The following is a 23,782-nucleotide window of genomic DNA, read 5'->3' as shown; positions in this document are numbered from 1 at the left end:
AAAAACTGCTTGATAAAGCAATAAAATTTTGTTCATAGCAATTAAATACATTTTAGATTTATGCCACTTTGCTGTAATAATATTTATCTTGGATTAGTGCGTAGTGAGGAACTCTTCTAAATTTGGAGTCTTGATCTTTAAAGGAGAATTCAAAATGATAAGGAAACTGATAAACTTTACTTACTACCATTTCTCCCTAAAGTGATCTTGAACTTTTAGTGAGTACACAGGGTGCTAAGTTCCTAGAAGAGATAATGTTGTAAAGGTATTTTCAAATATCATATATATGACTTGGAATCTCCCACAGCTTTTAAATGTATGGCTATTGTTCCACATGCAATTAGTGTAATAAATCCCACAGGCAAAAGTTTATAATCCACTTGTCTATTTGAGGCACTTTTGTAAATGCCATTAGCCCTTGTTAAATACTGGAGAAATTAAAGAGTACTGTACTTGGTTAAAAAAAAAAAAGATGGGGGATAGGTTAGGATATAATTTAGAAAGGCATTTCTTGGAAGCCAGCAGAAGATGCTCTTTATCAATATATGAGACTACTGGGCTCTGGTCATACATACCTCATACAAAATACTGATCAGCATATGAATCTAGTAAATATTAAGAAACTTTCATTTTTTTATTGAGTGGGAGGATAATGAATTAGAGAATGTGAATGTAAGCACAACTATTTAAGATGAATATAAATGTTAAAGACTTTGCATTAGGGCACAGACCTTGTAATAGTATTGCAGAGGTGTGCTACAGATAACATGTTAAGTTCCATTTTTTAAATATAGGACAGAGAGAGAGACAGACACACACACTCACACACACACACTCACACTTACACTCACCCTCATACACCTTCTCTACAACTACTACTAGGGTACAACCGATCAGATTTGTTATTTGCCCCTTTGCAGGTTCACAGAAGCAGTACTATACGAAGCAGCTGTGATGTAAATGTCTCCTGTGTACTCTGTGGTGGTTCAAGTAGTGGTGGTACTACAATGCCTCCTGAGATCCAGTATGAAACTCCCCTTTTGGAGCGCCTTTCCCAGTTGGACTCTTGTGTTCATCCTGTATTAGCATTCCCAGATGGTAAGTTGGGTTACAGACTATCAATCACATCTAGTTCTCAGTGTGGCTTTAGGTCTCCTCATACTTCAATAAAGCTCAAGCATCACTGAGACACTCAATGAAAGAGTATTCAGTTAGATGTATACTCAAATTAGAGCTTAGCATATTAAAAGAGCAATATTAAGAATAATTAGTCATGGAAATCAATAGATAATCAGGAATATTTTTTAAAATGTCTCTGCTAACTAAATAGCCCAATGAATAGGAGAATATGGGATGTCCCATTTGAGTGTTCAGCTCCAGCAACATAGATGAGTCTGGCCTGAATTTATTTGTGTTTTGCTCTGAGATTGAGGCATCACTGGCTTGCTTTTGTTTGTCAGAGCTATGCCTAAAAATAGCCAAGGTCTGCTCTGCTGCAGATGCTCAGAATACCTTTTAAATTTGGCAGAGATTCAGTTTTTCCAATGGCACAGAGAAGACTTTCTTCATGAGATTCCTGAAGGGATCATGGAATCTTTGATTTGGACAAGAAATCTTAGAGATCATCTAATCTAACTTCTTTAGGTAGAAATGCTCATCTGCTCCCTCTGCTTTAACAATTAAAATGATGGTAGTTTACTATTTCATGAGGCCAACTTTTTCCCATAGTGGAGAGTTCTTTTACCAAACAAAATTCAGCTTAACAGACCCACAGAATGGATTCTGAAAACATCTGTGGTAATTTTTTTCCAGCTCCTTCCCCCAAACCTCATCTTCTTTAGGTTGAATGTTCATCAACTCTTTGTCTCCTGACTTCTTTACCTGACCACTTTGCTGGATTCCAGACCTCACCGCTCTCTGTGTCCTAATGCTCCAGATCCATTTTCACTGTGGAAAATCAAAGGTCTCAGATTTTTTGTTACCACTTAGAAAACTTGGACCAGGAGATGTGGGACCAGAAATTACATGTCTTAATTGTTGAGAACTATTAAAAATATTTTCATTTGTGCTCTCAGTAGAATATTCTTTTAGTATTTAGGTTGTAATGTGTCCAGATGTATCTTAATGTTCCCAGTGGTCTCATTTACCTCTACCTGCCCTATTTTGGTATGTGTTTTTTAGGGTCATTTCTCTATGGTATGATATGGTGTGAGCATCTAGAATATGTATAAGAAACTGCTACCTTGGATGAGCATCTATCAGCCTGGGATCATTGTTGGACTAAAGTTACCACCTAGTAGTAATAGTAACAACATTTCCCCCAGGCCACATTGATAAGAGAAATCTGTTCTACTATTCCAAATATCATCCTTTTAGATGTGTAGCCTTGAGACATTCTGGCACAGTGAAGATAAAATTTCTCTTTGGGATAGAGAGACCTGGGTTCAAGTTCTGTATTTGATCCTTACTAGTAGTGAGAACATGCACCAGTTACTTAATATGCCTGTAAGACTCAGATTACAAAGGAGTCATTGAATTATTATTATTATTATTATTATTATTATTAGTAGTAGTAGTAGTAGTAGTAGTAGTAGTAGTAGTAGTCATCTCATTGGAAAGAATTCCATTTATGGAGCTCCTTATGTAGATGAACTTATCCCCATAAAAAACCCCTCTTTTTGGGGGGGTCCAAACACCCCACCTCCCACCCCCAACACAGCAAAATCTTGAAATATTAATAAAGGCAGAGAATTAGGGGTACCTTTGTGTGCGAGTTTTCCTCTCAGGAGAGCAAAATCATGTTACGCTGACTAATTTCTTTGAAAGAGGTATGATTTGTTATTGTTAGGTTTTCTTGTTTTTTAATTTAATTTTTTACTTTATTGAATTTTTATTTCATTAACAAATTTCCACATAAGTTTTCCAACGTCATATGACCTGTATTGTCTCTCCCTTCATCCCTCCCCCCCTCCCAGACCTGACAAGCAATTCAATCTGGGTTATACATGTATCATCACACAAAACAATTTCCATATTTATTTTTGTAAGCAAAATAATCTTATAGAACTAAAACCTCCAAACCTACATTCAAATAAACCAATAATAAGTCATATGTTTTCATCTGTATTTCTACTTCCACAGTTCTTTCTCTGGAGGTAGATATCATTCTTTTTTCATAAGTCCCTGAGAATTGTCCTGGATCATTGTATTGCTATTAGTAGCAAAGTCTATCACATTTTATTGTTCCACAGTTTTGCAGTTACTATGTGTCATGTTCTCCTGGTTCTGCTTATTTCACTCTGAATCAGTTCATGTTGGTCTTCTCAGCTCTTTCTGAATTCATCCAGTTCATCATTCCTTATAGCACAATAGTATTCCATAACCAGCATGTCCCACAACTTGTTCAGCCATTCCCTAATTGAGGAATGTCCCTTTAGTTTCCAATTCTTTGCTACCACAAAAAGAGCAATTATAAATATTTTTGTATAAACAGGTCCTTTCCCCTCCCCCCTCCCCCTTTCTTTCATAAAAAATTGTAATGAAACCTGTAAATTTGTTCGTACAAAGTACAAAATTAATACTTGAACCTTCTTGAGTTGATAACAATGAGAGTGTTTCTTCCTCAGCTAGTTTTTTTTTTTTTGGGTCCATTATTACTGTGGGCCATTAAAGAAAGCCTTCCAGAGACATACTACCCACTTGGCTTCAAGACTTTTCTCCTCCCATCTATTGCTGTTGTTGCGACTACAGGTCCCATCCCCCCCCCCCCCCCCCCCCCCCCACATCATATAGTGATGTACAGCTACTTCCTCTACACCACTACCACCAACCTCTCCAAACCATAGCATTATATTTTGAAATTTCAGCTCCCACTTATTATTTTATATATATATATATATATATATATATATATATATATATATATATATATATATATTTTTTTTTTTTTTTTTTTTTTTAGAAAACCCTTACCATCTGACTTAGGCTTGTTGCTAAATATTGGTTCCAAGGCAGAAAATCAGTAAGGGCCAGGTGGGGGGCAACTGGATAGCTCAGTGGGTTGAGAGCCAGGCCTAGAGATAGGAGGTCCTAGGTTCAAATCTGACCTCAGACACTTACCAGCTGTGTGACCCTGGGCAAGTCACTTAGCCCCTAATACCTAGCCCTTACCCCTCTTCTGCCTTGGAACCAATATACATATTGATTCCAAGATGGAAGGTAAGCCGCCGCACACCCCCACCTCACCCCAATAAAGATTTGCTCAGGGTCACACAGCTAAGGAAGTATCTGAGGCTAGATTTGATCCTGGGACCTCCTGATTTGAGGCCTGGCTTTCTCTCCACTGAGCCATCTTAACTACCTCTACTTGTATAGCAAGTTTACAAGCTCTTTGAATGTATTAACTCATTTGATTCTCAGAAAAACCGTCAGGTAGGTACTATTATTATGCAGAGGAAATCCAGGGTGAGAGATTTAATGATTTATTCATGGTTACAAAGCTAGTATGTGAGATAGGATTTGAACTCACATCTTCATGCCTCCAAGCGCAATGCCCTGTTCATTTTACCATCTAGTGACCTCTTACATATTTTCTTTTAAATAACCATATGAGGTAGGTAAAAGAGTTTCATTCTTCTTTTATAGATATGGAAATTGAGGCTCAGAGAAAGAAAAAATTACAAATTCATAAGTTAGCCACTCAACTTAAACCCAGATTTCTTAGAGGGAGACAGACAGAAAGGGACGTACACATTCATAATGTTCCAAGTTTGCTGGTCTTGGGCTTTTGCATTTTTTTTTTTAATATGTAGAGAGGATAGTGAACTCAGCTGTTTTTTGTTTTTGTTTTTCTGTCCTACATTTCATTCTTCTTGATTGGTAGAGTTATTGATTTTTACCATGGCTACCTCCTTTTGCACAACTGCCTATCTGTCTGTCTCAAATTATGTTGCTGCCATTTTGCCTGATACAGGCTGCCTCAGGCTCTTGGCTTTAGTAAAACATAGGAGAACCAGTAAATCCTGAGAAATTTCTTGGTGCCCGTGGTGGTGGTGATGAGTGTGTAATAACCATTTGGCACAGCTGTGGGAGGTGCTTGTCTCTTTGTTAGCTTGCTTGATTATGTCCAGTTAATCTTTAACTGGAAATGCAGATGATGTAATAACTTTGGTGAAAAGAATGAACTTAAAAGCAAGAGCAGAAATGCTTGGTCACATTGCCACCTGCTGGTCAAAGAAAGGCTACAGAAGCGGGGTGGGGATAGGGTCCTGAGATCAATCTACCAAAAGTAACAATGGTAGGAGAAAATGAATGATAGAGTGCCATGAGGGAAGCATTTCAAGGGAATTATTTTAAGTAATTTTAGTAGTTTTATGCTTATATTTCCTAACTGACCAAAAACCTTTAGAAGCCTACATTTAAATAATACTACTTGAGCAGAGACTTTTTAAAAAGTCTCTTACATGACTTTTCCCTGAGGTCTTTGTCTTCATTCATTTTAGGTTTCTTTCTCTCAACACCTATATCTAACCTTGTTTAGAACTTGAGTTATGTTTACATTTTTTAACAAGACATGTTCTTAATATATCAGGGTATTTTTGAACTGCCTTCTTTCAGCCAGAGCATGAAATTTGTTTGACAATTTTTAATTAGGTCTATTTTTTTTTTTTTTTGGAGACTAGTTTTGAAAGTCAACTGAAATAGTACTATTCTACTATTTAGCTCTTCATGACAGTGATGCAAAGCGTTCTATGAACTAATACATTTACCATATTTTATTAATGTTGGGGTTAGGTAAGCATCAGAATACATGTATTATATTCCCAATTTTAAAACTTAATAATAACTATGTAATTCCAGGCAAATGTCTATATCTGTAATAAGATAATATAGTCAGATCACAGACACGTTGTGGTAGAGTTGATAGAAATCTGCGTTTGAAGTTAGGAAAAACCAGGTTTAAGTCTCTAACATATTGACTCTATGACTGGTCAAGACCCTTATATGTCAGTGTTTCCCAGAAATTCTGTCAAACTTGGAGTTACAGAGATGAGCTGGAGGAGAAACTTTCTTCCTGAGAGCTCCCTTTTCCAGTAAACTAGTAGTTCTTGCATATAACCTACTTCTCAGGACCTTATCAGGAAAATGTCTTTTAAAATCCAACATTTTGAGTTAAATGTAAGCTAGTGGCAGAATAATGATTCATCGTTTGCCTGTGTCATAGCCCTCTGACAAGCAGGATCCATGTTTTAGTAAAATATTGAGTTTTGGAAGACCCAGCATTGCCTAATATAGTGAATGAAAGGAAAGTGACTTGTTTGGTCCATTGATTGTTTCTATACCAGGGCAGATGCAAGTCAGATGCTTTTTGGGGTACTTCTTCACAGTCTCCCAAGTGTGTAGTATCATAGGACCTTTTCTTATATTATTGATATGACGAATTCCAACTAAAGTTATGTATAAGGTATCAATGTAACACAGTATTGCCTTTTACCTATTAGTCACTGTTTTAATCTAGTTTTGATTTTTTTTTTAAAAAATATTGTGGCAGGTAAGTTTATCAAGTAAGGAAGGAAGACAGATTGTGTGTAATAAAACTTTGTTTTTGAAGACTGAAATTTCCCTGGACATTGTGTTTAAAAACTGATCACAAAGTAAACAACTTTTCCTATGGTTAGTTTTAGTATTTTGCAATTGTTTTTTCTAGTTTAAAAGCTGTGAGTGCAATACTAGATAGGACAGAAAAAAGTCATAATCTGAAATTCCCACTGAAACACAGGGTCTTTTGGAAAGCATCTTTCTTTGGTCACCAAACTGTTAGCATTTTTGGTCAAAATATACAATTACCAAAATGCTCACATTTTAAAAAAATGTTTATTGAAATGCCATAAAGGATCAGTAGTCTAGGTTGGTCAGAGAATGGAGACTTGAAATCCTTTGAGAGAAACTTGATAATATTCAGATTCTCATTGATGGAATTTCGGACCTGCCACAAAGATTATTCTAAGTGTTGCTAAGAATCAAGAGGTTAAATAAAGAGCCCTCTTATTGCCAGCATCTTAACTTTTCCCACATTTACTGGTCAGGATATGTTAGTCCTATTAACAATCACTATTTTGTAACAAGAGGAAGAGTTTTCCTAAGGAAATAATTACTAGTTGAGGGCCAGATTAAGAGGTTCAAGGTCCTGGTAGATTGAAATAATGAAGGGGGAAAGCTCAAACCCTTTATAAAACCGTTACTTATTGAATAACCTGCTTGTGAGTGGCAGCACAATGGTTTCAGTAGAAATGAAATAAACTTAAAAAAACAAACAAACAACATGCTATTCTTGTTAGACTAGTGGAGAAAGCGAGAGAGTAAGATGAGGTCCTTATCCATTAACTTTTTGGGAAAGCGGCTTTACAGAGAAAACTCATTTAATATAAGGAGATATATGCCAAGATGATAGGGATACAGATTTTTTTTAACATTATTTTATTTGGTCATTTTCAAATGTTATTCATTAGAAACAAAGATCACCTTTTTTACACACACACACACACACACACACACACACACACACACACACACACGATGCGTGATTCCTCTGGATGTCACATGCGTCCTCAACCCGAGCCCATTTCCATGCTATTGGTTTCTGTAGTAGGGTGTTCATTCAGAGTCTCTCCTCGATCATATCCCCATCACCCCTATAGTCAAGGTGTTGTCCTTCCTTGGTGTTTTTAATCCCACCATTTGTCCTCTGTTTGTGGGTAGTTTTTTTTTTCTCCTTGATCCCTGCAGGTTGTTCAGGACATTGCATTGAGACTAATGGAGAAGTCCATTACATTGGATTGTACCACAGTGTATCAGTCTCTGTGTACAATGTTCTCCTGGCTCTGCTCCTCGCACTCTGCATCACTTCCTGGAGGTCGTTCCAGTCTCCATGGAATTCCTCTACTTTATTATTCCTTTTAGCACAATAGTATTCCATCACCAACATATACCACAATTTGCTCAGCCATCCCCCAATTGAGGGGCATCCCCTCATTTTCCAGTTTTTTGCCACCACAAAGAGCGCAGCTATGAATATTCTTGTACAAGTCTTTTTACTTATTGTCTCTTTGGGGTACAAACCCAGCAGTGCTATGGCTGGATCAAAGGGCAGACAGTCTTTTAGTGCCCTTTGGGCATAGTTCCAAATTGCCCTCCAGAATGGCTGGATCAATTCACAACTCCACCAGCAATGAATTAATGTCACCATTTTGCCACATCCCCTCCAACATTCATTATTTTCCTTCACTGTCATGTTAGCCAATCTGCTAGGTGTGAGGTGATACCTCAGAGTTGTTTTGATTTGCATTTCTCTGATTATAAGAGATTTAGAACACTTTTTCATGTGCTTATTAATAGTTTTTAATTTCTTTAACTGAAAATTGCCTATTCATGTCCCTTGCCCGTTTTTCAATTGGAGAATGGCTTGATTTTTTTGTACAATTGGTTTAGCTCTTTGTAAATTTGAGTAATGTTTTGTCAGAGGTTTTTGTAGTGAAGATTGTTTCCCAATTTGTTGCTTCCCTTCTAATTTTGGTTACATTGGTTTTGTTGGAACAAAATCTTTTTAATTTGATATAATCAAAATTATTTCTTTTACTTTTTGTGACTCTTTCTATGTCTTGCTTGGTTTTAAAGTCTTTCCCTTCCCAAAGGTCTGACATGTATACTTTTCTGTGTTCACCTAATTTACTTTACTAATTTCCTTCTTTATGTTCAAGTCATTCACCCATTCTGCATTTATCTTGGTGTAGAGTGTGAGGTGTTGGGGATACAGATTTCTTAACTGACCTACAATGTTGTTTTGTGTCTCCTGTAGATGTTCCCACAAGCCTGCACTTCCAGAGTATCCTGAAATCTCAGTGGCAGAACAAGCCCTTTGAAAAAGTCAAACCTCCCAAAAAGCTTTCACTCAAGCACAGAGCACCCATGCCGGGCAGCCTTCCTGACCCTGTTCGTAAAGATAGGCACAAGTTGGTCAACTCCTTTCTAGCAGCAGCCAGTAAGTTTGGGGAAAGAAGAGGGTTGGCAGGTGTGATAATGTGTGTGGTATGTTTGTTTGGATGTTTTCCATTTGTCTGTTCTTTGGAATTCTCAAATAATTTACACTTTAATAAATATGCCAACATGGCTTGTTGGGAATATTAGTTGACTGTGGGTTACTCAGAACTCAATGAGAAATTCACATTTTCTAACTGCTGAATTTTGGGGAAATAAGCTTTCACTATTCAGGATTCTCTTGGATTTTGGGAAGAGAGCTATGGAAGATAACTCAGATTGCTTTTAGAGCATCCAGAAGTTATTAGTTGATTTACCAGTTTTCTTAAAATTCATTACTGTTGATGGGACAATCAGATTTCTGTTAACCCATGCTGAAAACCCCAAATTGTCTTTGCTTTTGTCTCTCCTTTAACCCCCACATCCAGCCGGTTGCCAAATCCTGTTAGTTCTGCCTCTGGAAGTCTCATTTAACATCTGTTCCTTCCACTCCTCCAGCAATTGTAATGAAAACCTCAGCTCATCTTGGCTAGTTTATTGCTTCCTAATTTATCTGCTTCCAATTTCTCCCTTTTCCTTCACACTGATATTCCTTTAATCTTAATTTGCCTTCAAATTATACCTTCAAAAATTCTGACTGATTCCCCATTACCTACCAAATAAAGTATAAATTCTTTATCCTGGCATTCAAACGTCTCCAAAATCTGGCTCCAGGCTTATCTTGCATGACTCCCTTTTGTCATATACTTTGTACAGCTAGACTTTTCCTATCCTCTTCATCTCCTCTCAAGTATCCAAACTATTGCTTATACTGTCTCCCCATTCTTGGAATGGGTTTTTTTCTATTCCACCCTTGTCCTTTTGAATTTCATCTATTCTTCCAGGGCCTAATTAAGGTGCCACCTCTTCCTTAAAGCCTTCCCATGTATTCCCCCTAACTTCCAACTGAATACAAAATTATTTTTCTTGATAAGAAAGCTTCCTCTACTAATTCAGATGAGTTACTATTCTGCATCTTACAGTCTTAAGAGTTGTCTGAGATATTAAGTGGCTAAGTAACTTGCCAGCTCATACAGCAAGGATGTGCTGAAGATAGGAATTCTACTAAAGTCTTCCTGACTTCAAAACTGGTGCTCTCTCTCCACTATACCAAGCTATCTTTATGTGAACATAGGTGCTTAATTAATGTTTATCAAATTGAATAAAGGCACAACCCTTTTCATAATGTGTCTAGAAGTCAAGTGGGAGACTGGAGAGATTGATTGATGGTACTAGCCTAGCAGTGACATTAGATCCTCTGTTCACTTGCCATCAGCTATATATCACAGGGCATCATCCCTCCCTAGTTTGCTTGTCTAGGTGTTTGGAGTTAGCATTGAGTTGACTTGAGAGTTCAGCATCTTCAGGTGCCCTTCCTTAACCAGAAAGAGAAAGGAAAGAAAACATTCCATAGCTCTTTTTCTGTTCCCATCTTCAGAACTCTCCCATCACCAAACTCGGCCTGACAAGACCCACAGGCAGCACTTAGATGATGTAATGGCTGTGTCCATGGCAGAGAGAGTTACAGCGCCCAAAGCAGAGCGCTTGCTCAATCCTCCACCCGTGCATGACCCAAACCAGAGCAAAATGCGATTGCGAGACCATTCATCTGAGAGAAGTGAAGGTAGGCAGCCAGGGCCAGGCCTGGCACCTGTACCGGCACCTGTGTCTGCTCAGGGCTTTCTGAGGCCACCTGGGCTTCTCTCAAACTCCCCCCTTCTTCTCCCCCCCCCCCCCCCCCCCCAATTATCTTTGCCCTTCAGGTTCTAGGGAGGCAGCAAAGTGGTGGGAAGCCTACTGCTTCTAAAATGCAGGGTACTTCCACTGCTATAGCAACCTCCTTCCAACCACCCACCTCCCACCAACCCAGTTTGCTTTTGCTTCTTTACTTCTCTAGGCTTAGAAGACTTTTTCACATCAGATGTGTTTCAGTGGCATTTCCAGTTTGATCCAAAAGTGCAACTGCTTAAGGGAATGTAACCATTTTTGTTTCTCTTTCTGTTAACCACTGCAGTGCTGAAACATCACACAGATGTAGGCAATTCAAGCTACTTGACAGCTGTCACCCACCACCCATCACCCAGCCCTTTGGTACGACAGCTTTCCTCTTCCACCTCATCGGATGGCTCTGTACCCACCAGCTCAAGTTCACAGGGCACAGTTACTACGTCTGTAAGTATTTGGTTTGGATGTGACCAGGCATCTTTTGCAGATTATTGCGGCTTCAGTAATAGAGACAGTGGTTAATTCATTCCACTAGACCTGAAGAGCACAGACAAAAGAAGTCACAATAATGTGCCTTTTTTTTATATTCATGAAGATAGGTGCTGCTTCTCATATACTGCTAGTAGGATCTATTCTTTTAGCTATATTTTACTTTTTAGAAGCTCAGCCAAGATTTGACAGTTTTCCAGGTTTTAAAAGAGTAGGTCAGCACACTAATTGTTGACTTCCTTATTAGACTGTTGATAATAGCTCTGACACTAGTTGTTTGACCAAGGACAAGGTTATTTCTGAGCCTCAGTTTTATAATCCACAAAATAGGGAAAATACTATTTTATCAATCTCACAGACTTATTAGGTTTAAAGTGCTTTGTAAATGTTTTGTTATTTGAATGGGCAGTAGCATGGTGTAGGGAATAGTGGAGAAACCTCAAAGTCAGATTTAAGTCATACCTGATCTGTGTTGAATGTGACTCTGGTGTGTTGGAGGGAGAGAAAGTGCCAGTCTGCCCTGGTAAAGGGGAGCTTCTTTACCTGGGAGTTACACATAGAGTGAAAGTTACCATCCCTGTCCATAAAACTCTACTATCTAATTTTGATGGGCATATATAGGGGAGTGTTGGATTTAGCATCAGAAAGATTTGAATTCAAATTCTGCCTCAGTTGCTTAAACTCTTTAAACCTTTTTTTCTAATCTTCAAAATAAAGGAACTCAAATGAGGGAGTTAGACTTAAACACTGAAATCCCTTCCAGCTCAAAATCTATGATACTCTGAATTGTTTTTTGAATGCTGATGATAGTTATGAGATAAGTTGGATGGTCGCAAGTGAGGTGAGATAACAGCAGGATTTTCCTTGGCTTTTTATCCCAATAAAGTAAGGGAACTTATAGCCCACTTTTCTATCTTGAGATTAGAGAAACAGGGTATTAAGTGCAGTGGAAGGAATCCTGGATTTGGAATCTGATTCCAGGGGACTTAGGTGGCATCTAAGCACTGACTCATACCTCTGGTCTGTGACTAAAGCACTATTAGAGTTTTGACAACTACATATAGCTGCAAACATCGCATTCTGGTATCTGGAAACTGTTCTGGTACATTTGACTTTTCAGATCTACTTAGACCATTTCTAATTGGTCAGTGCTCAACTTTATTCCACAGAGGTGAGATTCTATGTGCTACCAAATCTTTGATGAGGTATCTGTGAGATTACCCTTATACTTTTAGTCTTATCTAGTTGGTACTTGCCTTGACCCAAGGCTTCATTAGTCACTGTACAGTTACTCACAGAGATTGGACCAAGAAATAAATCTGCTAGAACTCTTATACTTGGCTATAGAAGTGATAGACCTTATTCTAAGTATTTTTCCTACTTATTTTTGCCCTTTGGGAAGGTTAACATGTTGATTCTTTCTAAGGAACAAAGTTACCAATTCTTTTAACCTGTGTCTGGAACTATCCCATATTGTTTTCTCCAAAAGGGTGCTTTTTAGAACCCCAAGTTAAAAGATATTCAAAATGTCGTTGATTTTGTTTTTATTCTCTTTTGCAAATTTAGTTTTTGACAAACTTCAACGGATTCATCCATGAATTCCATCCCATTCCCCTTGCCCCCAAGTATGTGGCCCAGAAATAATTGAAAAATTGTTCTTGATAGTACAGGCTACTTTATACTTTTAGAAGTGGCTTTGTTAAGTTAGTATTAATCTTGTTAATTGTATCTGGTCTGAATTTATTACACTTTTAATATTGTCTTAATGTGATTGTTAGCCACATGGATGGTGGAAGATGGATATTCTTCACTCAGTTATCATTATGTATTTCCATATTTCTTTTAACTTTTACCTTCTTTCTTAGAATCAATACTAAGTATTAGTTCCAAGGCAGAAGAGTGGAAAGGACTAGGCTATTGGGGTTAAGTGACTTGCCCAGGATCACACAGCTAGGAAGTGTCTTGAGACTAGATTTTTGAATACAGGTCCTTCTTACTTCAGGTCTGTCAGTCCACTGAGCTACCTAGTTGCCCCTATACATACAGTAGTAGTAGTTGTTTTTTAAAGTTTGCTAATACAAATAATAAATAATATATGGGTGATTTTTTTTTTCTTCCTCCTATCAGTAACCTTCTTGGAGTACTATAAAATTGCTAATTCTTTTCCAGAATAGTTCAACAGATTTCAGGTTCCACAAGCATTAATTTTTAGCGTATCTGTTTTCTCATAGCCCCTCGAATATTGTTTCCATCTTACACTATCTTCACCAGTTCAATGGGGGTAAAGTGTTCTGTTGTTTAGGCATGCATTCCTTTAATTCTTCATTTTGACAGAAAACTCTTGAACATGCACATGTGGAAGAAATAGAGTATACCAAGGTACTTAAAAGTGTTCCTCAGGAAATCAAATTTAGTATGAGACATTGGATCCAGCTGTTTTACTAAGGCCCTTTACCTTCACTTCTTTTCACTTTTAGAGCTCTGGCATCAAGAGTAGCTTGGTAGCAATTTCCACCTCTGTTGCAACATCCTTTTTAACTGAATGGTAAAATCTAATTAGGCATCAGCAGCTGATAAAAAGATACTTTACAAAATCTGTTGTGTCAAAACTCAAAAAGAAAATGATTCCCTATTGGCTGCATATTGGCTTAGAAAACCACAAATTTATATTATCTATATTATAATTTTGTTTATTTTTAAACATTTCGCAGGTAGTTTGAAATCTGATTAGGGCAGTTTTTTGGAGGTGGCCAGAGATTTACACCTTAACTCTGAACTAATGGGAACAGAGAAGTTAAAAAACAAAACAAAAATGAAATTGCAGCTTATACCCGTCAAATAGAATACACACACACACACACACACACACACACACACACACACACACACACACACACACACACACATGCATACATACATATATAAGGAAATTGACAGATGTTGGAGGCACATATCACATTCATGTTCTCTTGGTCAAACTAAATTGATTGAGCTTTTCTGGAAAGCACTTTGGAATTAGGTCCAAAAAGTTGCCATCAGTAGACCCATTACTAGGCCTATATATATAGCTCAAAGAGAGATTAAAGATAGAAAAGAACTCAGGTGTGCTAAAAAGTATCCATAGTAGCAAATTTTGGTGTATGAGTATATTGGAATATTAGTGTGATATAAGAAATGAAGGATGGATTTAGAGAAACTTTGGGGAGACTTATAGAAACTGGGGTTGAACCAGAAGAACAATACCATAACAGTATAATGGAAAATAACTATGAAAAACTTTAAAATTGTAATAAATGCAATGACCAATCATGACTCCAAAGGACTGTTTTACAGTCATTAAAAGCATCAGATGTACCAATTGTAAAAAAAAAAATACTTTTTTAATAAAAGTGTTCGTATTTCTCTTTGCCTTATGTACAAAAATTTGCACCAAGTCAGTTGATACTGCTTAGTGTCCTACTAATGTTAAGAATTCACAAAAGAGGGGCAGCTAGATGGCTCAATGGATAGAGAGCCAAGCCTGGAGATGGAAGATCCTGTATTTAAATCTGGCCTCAAACACTTATTAGCTGTTTGTCCCATGGCAAATTACTTACCCCAGTTACTTGTTCTTACTACTCTTCTGCCATGGAACTGATACTTCACATTGTTTTTGAGACAGAAGGTAAAGGTTTAAAAAAAGAAACGTTAGAATTCACAAAAGAAAGCAGAAGAAATTTTGGAAAGGGACACAGAGGCAGAATAGTAATGGAAATATCTGTTGTTAAATTTTAAATATGCCTTTAAAAAAACCAAGCCATACAAAGTGAAAATTCTCTTTTCTGTCCCTTGAACATGGAGAAAAGTTCATATTTGTTTATATAAGTCAAATGCTTAATAATAATAAAGGGGAAAATTTTTTTAAAGTTGGTTAGATTTTTTTGGGTACATGCACATGCATCATGAAAACTAGAATATGGCAAATAAATCACCTCTTGAGGGAATTGGAAAACAATTGCTTCACTGATCCACAGCCAAAAGTCTTATTGGAATGATATACAAAATACTTTATGAATATTTCTACTAACCAGTTATAGTGGTTCTATAAAGTGGGCTATGTTAAAAATTCTCCTTTAAGAATTAAAGAAGGAGTCGGGTAAAGGCAGTTTAATGGATTATGGACACAAAGCAACAGAGCTCAGAAATTTTAGTCATTGAGATCCTGATCTATTTATTGTCTTTTAGGATTTCTTAAGCTACTTAATATTTTAATAACTTATTATTTAATAGTACTTAAAAAAACAAAATTATTATGCAAGGTACAGTATAGGAACAATTACTTCCCTCATAGTGTCTTTATCCTGTGTTCAGGATACTGCTCCCCTAGTGTTTTGGGTTTGATTGCAATTGTACAGTCACCATGGCAGCACGTTTGTCATCTCACTATTTCCCTTTGGCCTCTGACAGCTTACTCTTCATTTTCCAGGCTACTCCAGGACCAGAGTATTTGCCACCTGCTTTCCTGGGGGCATCTGGGCAACAAGCCCAGTTGGACATTCTCTTCCCATGAAAGGAGAAGCATTAGGCTTCTTCCCTTTTACTCCTTGGGCTTTCCAACTGGTGCACATTCTCCTTATTTTGTTGGACTCTGGAAGACTTTATTTGTTGGATGTTGAATCTTCTTAACTTCCTTTAAAAAGGAATCTTAGAGAAGGGCTATATCTAGACTCTTTGTTGCACTGTCCCTTCCTTTGGTCCTGTCACTAACCTCTGCTAGACGTAATCTGAGACATAGAGCTCCAAGCCTCACAAATGGTAACCATCAAAAGGGTGGGAGAACAGTGAATGGCAAAGTGACTGAGTTTATTAACTGGCGTGTCCTGAATCCCCAGGGAGAATGACTTCTGTATCACTTGCTAGCTGATGATCTGTTCATCTACATTCCATTCCTCTAGAAGACCATAATATATTTGTCAGTCTTGTGAGCTTGGGGTGCCATCATTGGTACTTAGAATTTGGGGGCAGGGGCAGGGATGGAAAAGAGAAAAAGAGTGAATTGTAAATACAAAAGATGTTCATGCATTGCCACCAATGATTGACCTGCTTTTATGAACTGACTGCCTAATCTTTGCTGGATTTTAAATAACAAGTTACCTAGAAAATGGAGGAGTCAATATCTGGGTTTGGACATATGTATGAGAGTCAGCACTCCTTTAGCCTACCTGGCATGTAGGGCTTCTCTGAGATAGACAACCAAGCTCAGCCCCTTCTTGTGATAATTAGTGATAACATGTTTTAAGTCATTGGCCTAATGACTTGAAATTTGCAGTAACTGTGCCTCCACGTTAAACTTGCTTTCCATTGTCTTACAGCAACCTGTAAGGAGGAGACGGGGAGAAAGTTCATTTGATATTAACAACATTGTGATCCCGATGTCTGTTGCTGCAACAACACGTGTAGAGAAACTACAGTACAAGGAGATCCTTACGCCCAGGTATTCCCTGCTCCCTTTTATGGTCCTCATCAAGCCGACTTGGGACTCTGACTCTTAAGCTAGGAGAGAGTATCTTAGTACTTTTCAGTAACTTGTGTATACATAGACACATGGCTTTCTTGGCTTTCCTACTGGCAATGCTCTAGTGCTGCAGTGATTTTTCATATACCAGTAGAGGGCAGTGTGTTTACTTATGTTTATATGTGGGTCATGTTCCCATGCTTGGTCTCTTTAACTAGCTTCCGCTCTATAATCTGAAAGATAGCTTATCTATTTCTTTTTCCCCTGGTATTTTGCAGCTGGAGGGAGGTGGATCTTCAATCTCTGAAGGGGAATCCTGATGAGGAGAATGAGGAGGTAAGAAGGCACAGGCACTGTCATCATTGAGCCCTTAGTGTCCAAAATGATTTTGGATTAAAACTGAATCTTGGTGTTCCATACTCTTCCTCTTCCCATTCCTAACATTGTTCTTTTTCTTTGTGCCTTCTCTTCCCCCAGCTAACACACATACACATGCACGCACACACGTGCCCTTCTGCCTTCATGTATCTCTTTCTCTCAGGCTAGTTTGTTATAGGCAAATCTAAATTTCTTCCATACTACTCTGTCTCTGGGGGGAAGAAACACCTGCCAATGACCCTGCTCCCTTACAGATTGAGGACCTCTCTGATGCAGCTTTTGCAGCCCTACATGCCAAGTGTGAGGAGATGGAGCGAGCACGGTGGTTGTGGACCACAAGTGTGCCACCCCAGCGGCGAGGTAGCAGGTAGGACTACTTATACAAGTGAATTTCAATATGGGAATGGAAGATAGTTAGCAAGACTTTTCTATGGAGAAAGGTACCCTCTTTATAAAGGTCCCTGTGGGACATATGGTAAATTGGTATTTGATTTGGGGAGGCAGCATATAACAGTTCAAGGTACATTAGTCTTGACTTCAGAGGATCTTGAATTAACCCTCTGCTTCTATTTCCTCATCTGAAAAAGACATAATACTTGAATTTCTTACTTCTTGGGATTGTTGTGGATAAAGTGCTTGTGAAATAAAAGATGTAAGCACTATATTCTATTGGGACTGTGTGCCATTAATAAAGAGTAGGAAATCCTCTCCAGAGTTTGCAGGAATTTGCATAGTAGAGCCACATATTGGTCTTAATATCTCTTCTCCCCCCACCCTACCCCCCTTGTTCTTTTGTCTTAGTAAGAACTCCAGGGCAGAAGAGCAAGGGTTAGGGAATAGGGGTTAAGAGACTTGTCCAGGGTCTCACATATCTAGGAAATGTCTGAATCCAGATTTGAAAGGTCCCTCCTGTTTTGTTTAACATAATACTTGGTATCAGGGTGCTATACCTATTTGAAAGGTGGTGTGGCAGAAGTTTGGAGAGAAGGAACCCTGTGGTTAAGTGTATAATAACAATAATGTCAATAGTTGCTGTTGATAAGATCCTTACCAGTGCAGTCATTTATTAAGCTTTTGCTCCATGCCAGGTAGAGAGAAAGACAAAACTAGCCCCCTGCCTTCAGGATGCTCACACTCTAATCTGGTGTGATACCATAAAGAATTATGCACTCATGAGAGAAATACAGTGATGTCCTAGAAAATCCTCAGGGATTTCTAAAACTAAGCATTCTTAGTTTTACTGGCTGTTTTATTTAACTTCTGGAATGGCCCAAGAGCCTGATAGTTTACAGATGACCCCAAAACTTAATCAGGCCTCCTTGACCTGTCCACAGACTTGTTTCTCTGCAGCATCATTACCATTCTAAGGTTGCTCAGCATTCACACTAATAAGTGTCTGTAATGGAGATTGATGGGGCCTCTTATCCCTACTTTAAGTGGCGTGGGGTGATTTGATTCAGTAAAACTATCAACTACACCTATATTCTCTCCATAGTTTTGATATTTACTATCTGTAGCAAATCTGCTTGAATTTTTGGCAAAACTGGACCGCTCTTCAAAATGTACTTTTGGGCTAAGTTGCACATCTTCATACAATCCTCACAGCAGCCTTATGAAGTAAATTCTACATGTGATATTCATGTCCATTAATAGATAATGAAACTGAGTCTGAGATGTTATGTACAGTCACACAGCAGATGTCATGAGCAGAATTCAAACCCAGTTTCCAAATCCCAGTGCCATTCTATACCACACTACTTTTCCAAAGCTACATTAGATAGAGGATGGATCCTTGTATTCTGTTCTACTTTGAAGGCTTGGTTCAGAAGTCATCTGTTACGTACTTTTTCTACTGTACAATACTGTAGTATTGTAGTGTCAAGAGTCCTCAAGACACAAGCTAGGAAAAGATCTCAACCATATAGGGCTCCAGTTTTTGTTCCTTGGCCATGGATGACTTAGGCTTCTTTTTGCATATGTGTGTATGACCTTAGTGGACATTCTTCAGTCATACCCATACGCTTCTCCTTGTTTTAGGAATGAACAGAATGCTTCTTTCCTTTTATGTCAGCAACTGTATTTTAGTATTATCTCAAAAAAGGAGAGCTCTGAGGCTAGTCCATCTTCTTAGACTAGGGACCCTTGTGGGGAGAGTTGGGCAATTATAAGATATCCTAGAAATGGGTAGAGAGGCTGTCCTATCCTGTTTGCATTACATCATGCTATAGTGGGATGCTGTCTCAAAAACGCCCTCTGACTCTCTGGTTTGGATTCTTGGTGTGCAGGTCCTATAGGTCATCAGATGGCCGGACAACCCCACAACTGGGCAATGCCAACTCTTCTACCCCACAGCCTGCTTCTCCTGACATCAGCAGTAGCCACTCAGTTTCAGAGTTTTCCCACAATCAATCCCCTCGCAGTCCCATCAGCCCAGACCTGCTTTCTGCCTCCCTCACTCCTATAGCCCGAGAGAACCTACGACACCTTTCCATTGAGGACACCCGTTGTTCTACCCCAGAATTGGGAGTAGATGAACAGGTAAGTGATTTCATTCCTCTTTGTGTGCCAGGGGTATGGAAGAGGTGGGACAATTAGAGGAGTGGGCTCTTTTGATGACTGCATAGCCTCTTATCTTTCCCCACCCCCCTCTCCTCTTAAACCCTTGGGCAAATTTGACTCAGCTGTCAAAAAAGTTATTGGCCAGAGCATGCATTTTCTGTACTGTAGCTGATCCAGCTTCCCAGGTAACCCCTTCACTCTCCTTCCCTGGCATTGGTGATGCTACATGAATAATAAACAGGCTTGTGGGCCAGAGCACTGGGAAGGGGGTGGTAACATGGGTAACCACAACCTTGCCTTCATTCCCCCTGTCTGTATCCTGTAGACTGTCCAACCCTGGGAGCGACGCAGCTTCCCCCTGGCACACAGCCCCCAGGCGGAGTGCGAAGACCTGCTGGATGCACAGGAACGCGCCGCCCGTTGTACTCGGCGTACTCCAGGTGGCAAGGGAGGCCGGGAGCTGGACAGTGCACCCACCTCCCCTCCTCTGGCCAGTTTCAAAAGCAGGCATCTGCCAGCATCGGCCACAGTGCAGCGCCCAACCCACAGATGAGCAAGTGGAGTTTGAGAGTCCAACTGAATGAACTCACTGACTTGGCATTAAAGCTTCAGAAATCTGTGTTTGATATTCAAACATCATATGCCGAAAATTTTCACAGTTTTTAGTGAATTTAAGGAGTTTAGAAACTGTTTTGGTCTCTTCTTCCCTCCCTCCTTACCCACCCCACCCCCTTTTTTTCTGTTTTTGGTTTCCATATTGTCTTGTGGCACACCCAAATGGACTATTCCTCCAGTTGGCAAATAAAAAGTTCCTGGTAAGACCCCACCCATCCCTAACTCCCACCCTGCCTGGTTCTAGCATGCTCTATAGTCCCACTGATTCACTGAACTTTTGGATTTATTTTTCCTTTGATATAAAACATGTTCTTCCCAGGTGACAAAAGAAATTTACATCAGGTGTTTCCCTGCCTGTCACCTGGAACCCTGGTATGAGCGTGCTGATGGGGGCCCAAGCATTCAAGTCTTTATGTTCAGCACTGGCTCTCATCAGGCCTATTGAGAGGCTTGCTTGAGGCAGTCTGCAATAATATATGTGTAGCCTTCAGCAAGCAGGCTGAGCTTCCCTTCTTTTATGTGGCTGCTCTGCATTAAGTTACCTTTATTTTGACTCTTTAACTATAACAACCCAACTGGTCAGTTTCCGTCACACATATTCATTTTCTCCCCTCACCTCCCCCAGACACACAAAACACACATTGAACACACCCACTGAGTACACATTTCTCACTTGTCTTGTTTTATAGGCAGGGTTTAGGTCGGTTCAGTCTACGTTATCATTCCCCAGCCAGCCAACTAGGAGGGTTTGAAATATAAAGCATCAATTTAGCCATTCTAACTTTCTTCTCAGATGATCACTTAAACATGTTTCCTTCATGTCTAAGTTATCCTTAATCTGTTTCAACTAGGCCCCTTTTCTCATATCCCCTCTCCCTTAGGCCCTTGCCTGTGGAATGTCCTAGTCTCTCTCCCTTCCTCCATCCACCCCATCATCTTTCTTGTGCCTGTCTCATGTATAATTACATCACCAAAAAGAGGAAAAAAACAAAGGACATAACTTTTTTTTGGCCATTTTGTAATCGTATAAAAATAGTAGATGAACTGCTTAATGGTTGGGGTTTTTTCACAATTTTCAACATTAGTGACTTTTTTCTGTTTGCTAGTTAAAGGGTTTGTCATTGTTTCTTTAAAAAACAATAATGCACCATATCCCTATGCATAAGTGCTTCTTCTATTTATAAGGTTGAAAATTCTGAATAACCCTTTTAGCATTGTAAAAAAAAAAACCAAAAAAATGCAAAAAAAAAGCCCCCACCTTGTATTTTGTAAATATTTTCTTTTCTTGCTTTGAGCTGTGTAATGGCAGCAAAATCCGTAGCTGTCTTTGTTCTAGAGAAATGCTTTTCTTCAGAGAAGCTGATCTTTGTTAATGTCTTGATTCTGTTCACAGAGCACAGAACTGTGCTTCCCAAAAAAAAAACGGAAAAAAAAGGGAAAAAAAATTAAAAAAAAAAGTTACAGGATGTTATTTGCTGGGTCCTTTCTTGGCAAACACAATTTACTGGGTTCCTCAGCTGAGCAACCAATTCCAGGAGCCAACTGTGGTCAAGTGAAGGGTAGACTGCATAGAATTTCATAGTTGGAACGGACCACAGAGGTCATTGGTCTCTATAACAAACTGGTATCAGCAAATACAGACAGCCAAGTTTCCCAGGAACACATTTCCTCCCTGTTTGTGGATGCCCCAAAAGTCTAGGATTTCTCCCCCCCCCCCCCCCCAAAAAAAAAAGTGCCCTGGGAAAAATGTTGAGCAGAGGAAGCCAAAAAGAAAGGTTCTATTAGGTCACCCTTACTAAGATGAACAGTTTCTAGCCCTGGTGGGCAAAAGGGCCTCAAATTCTGTATTTTTCTGCGCAGAGGGACTAATTGCTACTGCTTGGGAAGAACCTGGACCATTGTGAGATCCGAGGAGAGTGTAATTCTATGAACTTGTTCATGTACTAAATGAGGAAGGTGGTGCAGTGAAAAGAACACTGGTTGGATCCAGGTCCCTTAGTTAACTCCAATAAAACTATTCCTTTATCAACAAAATGATAGTGGTGATATTGCCTCACCGGGAAGGCTGTTGTAAAAAGAGAGACTGTATAGGACCTCATAAGCCACAATATGAACTAAATTTATCACTGTTCTGGAATGGAAAGGTCCCTCAGGTTCAGCTCAACTCTGGCCACCCCTTCGTTCCTCTCCTTCTCCCTCTCCCTCCCCCTCCCTCCTTTCTTTCTTAGGAACATTGGTTGGGCTGTTACCCCTACTACTGGTTGCTGACTGGTCAGCATCCATCCTAGTGATGGCCTAGCTCAGAGAACTACCCTAGGAATGATTCCATTATGTGTTTGATTCTTTTATTTCAAGTATTTGTGGTTCTGGAGGGAATTTCATCATGTAGCATACCACCTTTTGTCTCCCAATAGAGAAGAAGATAAGAGCTGGCACTTTCAGACACAGGGCAAATTTCATGATAGATGACAGTTTCTTCTGAGGCCTCTGTCTCCACTCCTGTGTCCACTCAAATGCCCACCCTCCAAGCAGCTTTAATTGATTTTCTTAAAAATCTGTTCTCTTCCCAGGAACTGAAAATAGTTTGTAGTGGGCTGAACTTGGGAGTCAGAGAGCCCACATTCAACTTCTGGCTTTGCTTTACCTAGAATTGGTACAAGTCCCACCTCAAGACTAAGTATGAACCATCCTATAAACAGGTCCAAGCCTTTCTAGAGAGAAATTTTGCTCTCTTCTGAGAGCAAATTCTTCATCTCTTGGGTAGCGTGCTCCCACCTCCTATCAAATGAAATTCTCTAAATGACACTGAAAGCCTTCTTCCCTTCCTTCACAGCCCAGTCTCGAGCTCTGAGCTCCTTTCCCTAGGTTTCCTTATACCTAAGGTTTGAGTAGACCCAGATAGTGTGTGCAGTGAATGGCCCCCCTCATCACTTTGTTCCCTCAGAAGGCACCCAAGTCAATACCTATATTGTCCTTTTGATGCTTGTCTTGCCCACAGAGGTGCTGGATGTAGGCGTTAGCATTTTCTAGGCAGTTCTCCATATTCTTATTTTGCCCTACACATTGGAGAGCTCCCACTTCTGCCTCCAGGGTGTGCCAGCATAGCCAATGTGCACTATTGGCCCCCTTGCCAGCACACAAAAAAACCCCTCTATGTTGTTGGGTGGACTTTATCCTAGACTAGGAATCTTCACATCCTCTTTGCCAGTGTGATTTGAGTTCACTGAAGATTATTCATTCATGCCAGCACCCCTCCCTTTTAGATAGCCCTCACCCCAATTTTGTAGCTCACGAACAAATGAGTTAACATTAAAAGCACTTTGCAGACCTTAACGGTGCTATGTGAAATGCTAGCTATTCTAATTGTCAATCATCTTTTTCCTGAATTCTCAGCTTACAAAGAAAAGTGAAGTTTTGGTTCTACCTTTATTCTTCCAGACTTTTCTTCTC

General features: G+C 39.3%; 1 protein-coding gene across 4 annotated transcripts in view; it reads left to right on the top strand.

Moving 5' to 3' along the window:
- KANSL1 (KAT8 regulatory NSL complex subunit 1) overlaps positions 1–21,798 on the top strand; it is a 210,101-nt gene extending 188,303 nt beyond the window's left edge. For 3 of the 4 annotated variants that reach the window (XM_007482517.3, XM_001368421.4, XM_056817011.1), the window contains 9 exons: positions 921–1,098; positions 8,855–9,037; positions 10,511–10,696; positions 11,087–11,244; positions 16,638–16,759; positions 17,059–17,116; positions 17,413–17,525; positions 19,444–19,696; positions 20,043–21,798. In XM_007482517.3, coding sequence (XP_007482579.1) covers positions 921–1,098; positions 8,855–9,037; positions 10,511–10,696; positions 11,087–11,244; positions 16,638–16,759; positions 17,059–17,116; positions 17,413–17,525; positions 19,444–19,696; positions 20,043–20,270 — 1,479 coding nt within the window. In that variant the 3' untranslated portion in view covers positions 20,271–21,798. The remainder of the gene's footprint in view (positions 1–920; positions 1,099–8,854; positions 9,038–10,510; positions 10,697–11,086; positions 11,245–16,637; positions 16,760–17,058; positions 17,117–17,412; positions 17,526–19,443; positions 19,697–20,042) is intronic. The other variant, XM_003340299.4, reaches the window with a different exon arrangement.
- Positions 21,799–23,782: the final 1,984 nt, after the last annotated feature.

The sequence above is a fragment of the Monodelphis domestica genome, chromosome 2 (assembly GCF_027887165.1).
Source record: "Monodelphis domestica isolate mMonDom1 chromosome 2, mMonDom1.pri, whole genome shotgun sequence".
Classification (NCBI taxonomy): Eukaryota; Metazoa; Chordata; class Mammalia; order Didelphimorphia; family Didelphidae; genus Monodelphis; species Monodelphis domestica.
Note: the sequence above shows the minus strand (reverse complement) of the source record. Positions and strands in the feature narration are given on the sequence as shown.